Here is a 9,841-nt window from a genome sequence, read left to right on the forward strand (position 1 = left end):
TCTGCTAACTAGTGGTGCTTCAGATGATTTCACAGTCGAAATCTTCCGACCAGAGGATTTTTTGGCGATCGTCTTTGGAACTGTCATTTTGTATTATTCCCAGATCAAAACTATATCAAAATATTCGCAAGAAACAAAAACGTGTGAGGTTGTCCAAAAAAAATCGTGGGTTCTGGGTTGAGTGGTCGCTAAACGAGTAGTTACCTCAATAGTATACTAGCTCTGAAGTTTCTGCATAAATACTGAATAGACCGATATTTTGAATACAACTCTCTTTAAATCCCATTTATAATTAGTAATACGAGAATAACAAAAAAATAAAAGTCTACGTAGACTTTTTCAAAGACCCCCCCTCCCCCCTCGTAGACAAACGTAGACTTTTGCCAGACCCCCCCGTCCCCCCTATGAGTCTACGTGGTTTATGAACGGCCCCTTACGAGTATGTGTAAAAAGGTTAGATTTATTGTAATTTACGCAATATCGAATATTCAAATATTTTTGGGACACCAACAAAATATCAGTACTCTACTAGGTGGATTGATCTCGAGATTGATGTAGCAGTGTTCTAAAAACACCCGCGCACATGCACATACCATGTGACAAGACAAGCGAATAGGTAAACAATCGAAGCATGCTCCAACATCTGTCAAAGCGACTACCCGTTTTCGTGAGCGGAACCAAATACTGCATCTTTAGTTTTCCTCGCCAGTCACGGTCATCATTTACCGTAAGTGTATTCCGTAACCTGAATCGATTAAGCATGAGTACCGAGGCAGTTCAAGACTTCTCAAAGCGTTTTAAAGAAAGCAACGAGTTGGTGATAGGAACCCACGATGGAATATTTCACTGTGACGAATTGCTAGCTTGTTTTATGCTACAGCAACTTCCACGGTACGCCAATGCCAGCATTGTAAGAACTAGAGATTCAAAACTGCTGGATCAGTGCGATATAGTAGTGGATGTTGGAGCGGTATTCGATCGAGAGAAGAATCGATTTGACCATCATCAAAAGAGCTTCAATGAGACGATAAATTCTTTGCAACCCGAGGCGAAAGTAAAACGGGAAATTCGGTAAGACCCTTGCAAATTTTACATTTTCTGTTCGGATGTTTCATAAAACGCTTCACTTTCAACAGGTTAAGTTCCGCTGGATTGATCTATAACTATTTTGGAGAGGATGTGATCCGAGAGGTTCTTTCACAGAATTCCATCAAAAATCCGTCTGAAGATATGATCCGTGGAGTCTATCGAAAAGTTTACGACCATTTCATAGCCGAAGTAGACGCTATCGATAATGGTGTGCCAATGGTCGATGGAGAACCGAAATATACAATCAATACTCATTTGAGCGCTCGAGTCGGCAATTTTAACCCAGCCTGGAATGAAAAAGTAGCTGACACAGATTTAACCAAGCGTTTCGAAAAGGCAAAGACCTATGTCGGACAAGAATTTATCGATAAGGTGCTTTACTACGCGATTCGCTGGTGGCCAGCTAGAGAGTTAGTCGAGAATGCTGTCAATAAACGATTGGACGTTCACAACTCTGGGGCGATTTTGGAATTGGAACATTTCTGTCCATGGAAGGAACATCTTTATGAGTTGGAGGAAGACTATGGCATTACGGGTCTTTCGAAGTACGTCATCTACTACAACAAAGAAAACGACTGGCGTATTATATGTGTGCCTTTGCAATCGGCTAGCTTTGTTTGTAGAAAGTTTTTGGCGGCTCCCTGGCGTGGACAGAGAGACGACGAGCTTGAAACGATTTCCGGAATTGAAGGAGCTACATTCTGCCATCAAACGGGTTTTATTGGTGGAAATAGAACGCGACAAGGGGCACTCCAAATGGCGGTCGCTAGTTTAGAAGCTACCGAAGACTGAAGGTTTTTTGCATAATAAAATATCGGACCATCGGATACATTCTAGCGAAGCCCAACTAATCGAGTTACTTTAATGGACTACCAACCTTTTATCCGAAATATTGTAGAAAAAATTACTCATCGTCATCCTCATCATCATCGTTCGATTTTCGCTTACCTTTCATTTCTCGCGATTCATTATCCTCTCGTGGTTCATAGCTGTGCAAGGGCAGTGTTTCAATCCATTCCACCATTGAGTTTGTCTGCAGTTCCGTCTCCACGATGGTGGAAGCAATGTGCTTCCGAAAGAATTCCTGAATCAGATCATCTTCCTTCTGAAAATCCAGCACTTCGTGGCACCCATCTTGTCCGTAGCGAGCATTGTATTTTTCATAGTGAATCCGGCTTAACACTAGCCCAAGCCCTGGAGCCGTGGGAACACCATAACGTACTTCGTCAAATGCTTTGATAATCGTCTCGGCGGGAGTTACTCCACGCACTACAGCCAGCGTTAAACCGACCATTTTTCGGATCTGATGAAGCATAAAACTTTGGCCTTTGATTTTAATGGTAGCAAATTCAACAGTGGAACCTTCTGGCACAAAAGGTGTGTCGCACTCAAAGGACATAATGAATCGCTTCGCCGAAGGATCGATAAATTCTTTTCGACTTGTAAAGTTGTGAAAATTCTTGGTTCCCTCGAAGAGCTTCAAAGTATCGTTAACTTTTTTAAGGCGCTCCTCCGGGAGCCTATAATTTGAAATATCTACCGTCTCACCGTGCAAGGCAAAAGCCACCGTTGGTAAAGTATAAGTGTATGTCCGGGCATCGCAGTTAGATTTTGAATTAAATCCCTTCGTCACACGTTTGATTGCAAAAACCCGAATTTGTGCAGGCAAATCCTCATTCAACGCATCAATATTCAAATTCTCCGGCAATTTGATAGATACCACTTGCGTTGCCGCCGAGACACCCTTGTCGGTGCGAGCAGCTCGCTGAAACTGAACCTGCTGCGGTTGCTTAAAGGCTTCGTCACTAATCCAACCGTGCTTCAGCATTGCCGCAAGTAGGTCTTCCTCGATTGTTTTTGTACCAGGATTCCGTTGCATTCCAAGGTAATCCACACCTGAATAGCCCATTAGAATGATACATTTCCGCTTTTTCACCCGCGAGGCAGGGTCGAAATCTTTGACCGCCTCCGGATCGGATGGAGGATCCTCCCATTTGCGTTTTTTGACAATCCCATTGTAACGGGGCTTCTGTGCATCGTATCCTTGCCGTTTTTGACGATATCGTTCCTCGCCACGGTTCTTATTTTCGGCGATTTTCTGTTCTACTGCTTCGGCCATTTGGTTGAGAAAACTTAAAGCTCGTGGCCGGGACACCGTGTAATACGGGTAAGTATGCAACTTCAATAGAACGTTACCAGCAGTATAATTCGCGCAGACTGCGATACGACGGAACAATGTTAGCATCTGCAATCAAGCAACAGCGGCAATTTCCTACTTTTGAGATATTAAAAGTGACGAAACGTAAAAATTCTCCAATTAAATTTAATTTCGGGATACGTGAGGTGATAACAAACAAGCGCAGTACATGCACGCGGAAAGTGACAGTTTTTTATTTACGAAATTATTGTACTAAACTCAATACCCTAAATTGAAAAGGTGAAACTGTATACACCGTATACACTGATAAAACAAAATACCCATTAATGCGTAGACAACTACACTGATAAAATCAAGTACCCATCAATGCGTAGAAAACTACTCATTTTCAATAAAAGTGGAATAACCCATTAAATGGGTAAAGCGTTTGTACCCATAAATGAGTACAGACCTTGTACGTCAACCTGGGTATGTTTCACCCATTATTTTTCGCAGAACTGTTACAACAAAATGCGTAAAAAATACCCATTCATGAAATTCGCGCCAGAATGAAAAATACTGTCAATAAAATTATTTCTGAATTAAAAAAAAAAACAAAATAACATTCATTTCACATTATTGTTTCCTTATAAAAGTATAGGAATCTAGATAGAAATCCTATTCTAAAACTACTTAACAAAATAAAACCGCCAACTGAATATATTTTTGATGGCAGGATCTTTTGGCTGTTCTAAAAATGCCGAATTGGCGCATATTTTCAACATCCTTAATTTGCAGGTTAACTCGCTTGAAATAATGCTTAAGGATTTTTCACCCATTATCAAGATCAATATACCCATTGACATTACCTCATCGAGTAGTTGTGAAATGGATAAAAAGTACTCATTGTTAGAAACAAAAAAATACCCATCTTTTGACAGCTCGAATAACTTCCGAAAATGGGCAATTTGAATACATAAAATGGGTAAAGTTTTTTTTACCGCGTACGCATTAATGGGTACAGTCGTGATTCGCTGGTTGGGCACCCTTTAACTGAACCGCTTTTTAGTTGGACCTTCGCTAGTTGGACCATCCAACTAAAAAGCATCTAAACGCCAAAATAGATTGTCAAATTCACTTTGACAATCTATTTAACAATCTTTTACGCTACTAACGTCTTCTTTGGAGAGTTTTTGACATTTCTCAGTCGGTCCAACTAGCAAATCAAATTCGTTAGTTGGACAGAGGCTGTGGTCCAACTAGCGAATCACGACTGTACTTGATTTTATCAGTTTAGACAGCATCCTCCTGACAATACGTCTATTTGAAAAAGCACGAGAAAAAAGTTTATATTAAATTTAATTTTCTATCCGGGTATTTTTTTTTTTCATACGTTTATTTGACACGGCATTTGCAAAAGCTTTTTACGCCAGTTTCTTTTTTTTACATAGCACGTTACAAAAATCCTTAAGACTAATTTTAACTATACTAGTACTTTGTCTAAAACTAACACTGAAATCACTTTATTGTTTGCTTTTTTCCTTACATTGTTGTACTTCATAATGATCTAGTATTTTCGGGTGTATTTATTTACTTTTTTTCTGTTATTGTCTAAATTTAAAAACTAAATATTCTAGGACACTTTAATTGGTGAATGATTAGCCTTGGATGAGAGTATGAGGAGATGAATTTAATTAAATTTTGATAGACGCTGTTTTTAGAAAATAATAGATAAGTTCCATGTATAGAGGATCGCGATACGCCAGGATGTCTCTAACAGGAACATGGATTGGTCTTCCTCGGACTTGTAAAGAATCTACTAATTGTGATCTGGCTTCACGATATTCAGTGCAGGACCAAACAACATGCTCAATGTCGTGGTAACCTTCTCCACAAGCACAATGATTACCCTCAGCGAGCCCAATACGACGGAGATGCGCATCTAAAGTATAATGATTGGACATGAGCCTAGACATCACACGGATGAAGTCCCGACTTACATCCAATCCTTTGAACCATGCCTTCGTTGATACTTTAGGGATAATTGAGTGTAGCCATCGTCCCATATCTCCATTGTCCCAAGATGTTTGCCAACTAGCAAGTGTCCTCTGTCGAGAAGCGCTATAAAATTCATTGTAAGCGATGGGTCTTTCATATATTTCACCATCTAGTGCACCAATCTTGGCTAAATTATCAGCTTTCTCATTGCCCGCAATAGAGCAATGGGCGGGGAGCCACACTAGGGTAAATTTATAACATTTTCTTGTCAGGTTACTCAGAGATTCTCGTATCTTCCCCAAAAAGAATGGATCGTGATTATCAATCCTCTTTGAGCGTAGAGCTGCAATTGTGCTGAGACTATCAGTGAGGATAAAGTAATGGTTCGGGGGTAAAGTATTAATTATTTGCAAACTATAGTGAACTGCTGCTAGTTCCGCTATATAAACAGAGGCGGGTTCTGCAAGTTTGAGAGAAATTGAAAAATTATTGTTGAAAATACCGAAACCAGTGGCCTCACTGATTCGTGACCCATCAGTGTAAAACATTTTAAGGCAGTCTATGTGTTGATATTTACTTGTGAATATTTTAGGGATCTCCCGCGAGCGTAGATGATCCGGAATTCCACGAATCTCTGCTTGCATGGACGTGTCGAAGAATAAAGTGGATTCAGGAATATCTAGTATATTGACGTATGTGTGAACATACCTAGCAGGCGTTATTTCTTGTGACATGTGATTGAAATACACTGTCATGAATCTGGTTTGGGGTTGAAGCTCGACAAGTCTTTCAAAATTTTCAATTACCAGTGGGTTCATAACCTCACATCGAATAAGTAAACGAGAAGAGAGATCCCAGAATCGGTCTTTTAAAGGAAGAACTCCCGCTAGTACTTCAAGACTCATTGTATGGGTCGACTGCATGCAACCTAAGGCAATTCGTAAACAGCGATACTGTATCCGTTCCAGTTTAATAATGTGAGTGTTCGCAGCTGAACGGAAACAGATGCACCCATATTCCATTACTGAAAGTATTGTTGTTTGATACAATCTTATCATGTCACTTGGATGAGAACCCCACCATGATCCAGTTATTGTTCGCAGGAAATTTATCCTTTGTTGGCATTTCGTTATTAGATACCTAATGTGGCCTCCCCATGTGCCTTTAGAATCGAACCAAATTCCAAGGTATTTAAAAGTCAGGACTTGGGCTATCGTTCTACCAACCAACTGAAGCTGAAGCTGAGCTGGATCACGCTTCCTTGAGAAAACGACCAACTCTGTTTTCTCCGTAGAGAAATCGATGCCCAGCTTTAAAGCCCAAATTGATAAATTATCCAAGCTATCTTGCAATGGTTGTTGTAAATTTATAGCTTTTGGTCCTGTGGCAGAAACCACCCCATCATCTGCAAGTTGTCTTAAAGTGCATGGGCTGACAATGCAATTATCAATGTCATTCACGTAAAAATTATAGAGAAGGGGGCTTAGACAAGAGCCTTGTGGGAGGCCCATGTAACTTATTCTGAGTGTCGCCAAATCGCCATATGAAAAATGCATGTGCTTTTCTGACAATAAATTGTATAAATAATTATTTAATATCGGTGAAAGACCACATTGATGTAGCTTCTCCGAGAGAACATCAATGGAGACTGAGTCGAATGCTCCTTTTATGTCTAAGAACACAGACGCCATTTGTTCTTTTTTTGCGTAAGCGAGTTGGATTTCTGACGAAAGTAGCGCCAGACAATCATTCGTTCCCTTTCCCCTCCGAAAACCAAACTGGGTATCTGATAGCAAGCCGTTCGCCTCAACCCAATTGTCGAGACGTCGTAGGATAATTTTTTCCAACAATTTCCTGATACAGGATAGCATTGCAATCGGTCGATACGAGTTATGATCGGAGGCTGGTTTTCCCGGTTTTGGAATAGCGATAACTCTCACTTGTCTCCAGTCGTGCGGCACAATGTTCTGCTCAAGAAACTTATTGAATAAATTCAACAAGCGTCTTTTTGCTAGGTCAGGCAGATTCTTCACCAAGTTGAATTTAATTCTGTCTAGTCCCGGAGCATTATTGTTGCATGAGAGGAGTGCAATTGAGAATTCCATCATTGTCAAAGGCGAATCTATGAAATCGTTACGTGTGGGAGCATCGCGAGTGATTTTCTGCGCAGGAGCAGAATCGGGACAAATTTTCTTGGCGAAATTAAATATCCAACGATTCGAAAAATCTTCGCTTTCATTAGTCACGTTTCGATTCCTCATTCTTCTGGCTGTGTTCCAAAGAGTACTCATTGATGTTTCTCTTGACAAGCCATCAACGAAGCGTCTCCAATAACTAGACTTTTTGGCACGACGTATACTGTCAAATTTGTTTTGCAAAATGAAATAATTTTCAAAGTTCTCACGTATACCCCCTTTCTGTTTCATAATTTCTTTGTAGGCAACTTGTTTAGCTTCATATGCATCAGAGCACTCTTTGTCCCACCAAGGATTAGGGGGGCGTCTATTTATTGTCATTCCAGGATTGCATTTCGTTTGGGCTTGTTCTGCTGCTTCAATAATTAAACCCGCTAAGAATTCATATTCTTCGGTAGGGGGTAGCTCTTCTGTCGAAGCAAGAGAAGTGGAAATTAATGTTTCGTATGTTTTCCAATCAATATTTCGTGTTAAGTCATAAGGAACATTGATTGAATTCGTAAGGCCTAATTCACTGTTAATTGAAACAACGATTGGCAAATGATCGCTACCGTGAGGATCAGGTACAACCTTCCACGTGCAATCTAACCGAAGTGATGTCGAGCACAGAGATAGATCTAATGCACTTGGACGTGCAGGAGGTCTGGGGATGCGTGTTGTTTCACCAGTATGTAAAACTGTCATATTAAATTCGTCACAAACATTGTATATCAAAGAGGATCGATTATCATTGTAGAGGGAACCCCACAATACTCCGTGCGAGTTGAAGTCTCCCAGTATCAGACGCGGAGCAGCCATGGATTCCACTACCTCAAAAATTTGACGTTGTCCAATTTGAACTTTGGGAGGTATATATATAGAAGCGATAGACATGTCTTTGCCTTTAATGTTCGTTTGGACAGCTACAGCCTCAATGCCCGCAAACAAGGGGATGTTAATTCTATAGAAAGAATAGCACTTTTTAATTCCTAGAAGCACTCCTCCATACGGGGTGTCTCGGTCTAGGCGAATAATGTTGAAATCATTTAAGTTGAAATTAATGTTTGAGGTAAGCCATGTTTCACATAGAGCAAAAGCATCGCATTTTAAATTATGCAGTAAAATTTTTAAGGAATCAATTTTAGGTATGATACTTCTGCAATTCCACTGTAAAACAGTGATGGAATCTTTCATTGGAGGAGGTGAATTACCCATTGAAAGATACAATCGCTGCAAGGATGGGCCATTGAGCAATCAGCTGCTCTAAAAATGTTCTAATTGTTGGGAGGAAAGCTGAAAGTATACTCTTTAGTGGTTCAGAAATATTGAATGCTTTAAAAATCCAATCAACAATTTCAGAAAATTTCAATAATCCTACCCCCGGCTGAGGCTCAGAGGAAGTCGAAATTTTATTATTTCCAGTAATGGTGTTCTGTTTGGGTTGTACGTTCCCAAAACCGGGCGGAATTGATTTCGGTTTTGAATCGGAATTTTTCGGTTTTGGGCGCAGTTTATCTATTGGTGGAGAAATTTTAAGGCCCTTGCTTGGCAGCTTGGGAAAAGAAGACTGTTTTCTTTTTCTGGAATTTCCGGGTAAAACAAATGATGTACCTTCGCACGCTCCGTCAGAGTCAGACTGTTCCGAAAATAGAGATGTGTAAGTGTTTTCTAAGAAAATGGGTTTAGGGGTAGCATTTTTCAACATTTCTGCATAGGAGCGCTTAGACCTCTCCTTCAAGGATCGTTTTCTCCGCACATTAAACATTTTTCTGAATTTTCATTGCATGTATCCTCTTGATGAGAACCCCCACATTTGCCACACCGTGCCTTATTGGAACAGTAAGTGGCTGTGTGGCCAAGCTGTTTGCAATTAAGGCAATTCATTACACGAGGAATAAAAAGACGAACAGGGAGACGAATCTTATCGATAATGACATAGTTGGGCAGCGCAGACCCAGCGAAAGTCACTCGAAATGAGTCAGACAGTCGATAAACTTTTTTATCTCCTTCGTGTGATACTGAATGCAATTGCTTGCATTCAAGTATTTTTACGTCTTTAAGTATGGTGTCTTTGAAACGACCAACCCCATGCTTAATTATGTCATCAACAGTCAAACTCGATTCTGTGATGACCCCATCAATTTCAATTTCCTTTGAAGGAATATACGCTCTATACTCACGCGTAAAAAGCTCGCAAGAAGCAATTGCATTGGCTTGTTTGAGACTACCAACGACAATGCGTATTTTATCTTTATTGACTTTGACGATCTCTTTTACATCCGAGAATCGCGAAGTTAAATCTTTAGAAATTTGAATATTTAGCGCCTTTACTTTACGCCTAATAAATACAATCCATGGTCCCGTTGACGACTCTGGGTAAATTTTAATTGTAGTCGGATTTACATTTTCAGCATAAGGCTTAGGGGGAGGGTCTGTTGCTCGT

General features: G+C 40.2%; 2 protein-coding genes across 3 annotated transcripts; one reads left to right on the plus strand and one right to left on the minus strand.

Annotated features, from left to right (window-relative positions):
• Positions 1-603: 603 nt before the first annotated feature.
• On the plus strand, positions 604-1,936 carry LOC131684329 (MYG1 protein-like). 2 transcript variants are annotated; one of them, XM_058967110.1, is made up of 3 exons: positions 604-727; positions 881-1,071; positions 1,137-1,936. In XM_058967110.1, exons 1-3 carry the CDS (start codon positions 632-634, stop codon positions 1,879-1,881), a joined length of 1,032 nt encoding a protein of 343 aa, XP_058823093.1. In that variant the 5' UTR covers positions 604-631; the 3' UTR covers positions 1,882-1,936. The 2 variants fall into 2 exon arrangements, with proteins under 2 accessions (XP_058823093.1, XP_058823092.1); XM_058967109.1 differs by having other exon boundaries at positions 604-1,071.
• A 9-nt stretch (positions 1,937-1,945) lies between these two features.
• LOC131684328 (pseudouridylate synthase 1 homolog) lies at positions 1,946-3,463 on the minus strand. The gene has a single exon (XM_058967108.1). It carries the CDS (start codon positions 3,332-3,334, stop codon positions 1,994-1,996), a length of 1,341 nt encoding a protein of 446 aa, XP_058823091.1. The 5' UTR covers positions 3,335-3,463; the 3' UTR covers positions 1,946-1,993.
• Between the last annotated feature and the right edge of the window lie 6,378 nt (positions 3,464-9,841).

The sequence above is a fragment of the Topomyia yanbarensis genome, chromosome 2, assembly GCF_030247195.1.
Source record: "Topomyia yanbarensis strain Yona2022 chromosome 2, ASM3024719v1, whole genome shotgun sequence".
NCBI lineage: Eukaryota > Metazoa > Arthropoda > Insecta > Diptera > Culicidae > Topomyia > Topomyia yanbarensis.

Excerpts from the sequence above, each read along its gene's own strand:
- LOC131684329 (XM_058967109.1), top strand. The coding sequence starts at position 632 with ATGCTCCAACATCTGTCAAAGCGACTACCCGTTTTCGTGAGCGGAACC. Across the intron at positions 1,072-1,136 it reads AAAGTAAAACGGGAAATTCG|GTTAAGTTCCGCTGGATTGA; the intron begins GTAAGACCCTTG and ends CACTTTCAACAG.
- LOC131684328 (XM_058967108.1), bottom strand. The coding sequence starts at position 3,334 with ATGCTAACATTGTTCCGTCGTATCGCAGTCTGCGCGAATTATACTGCT.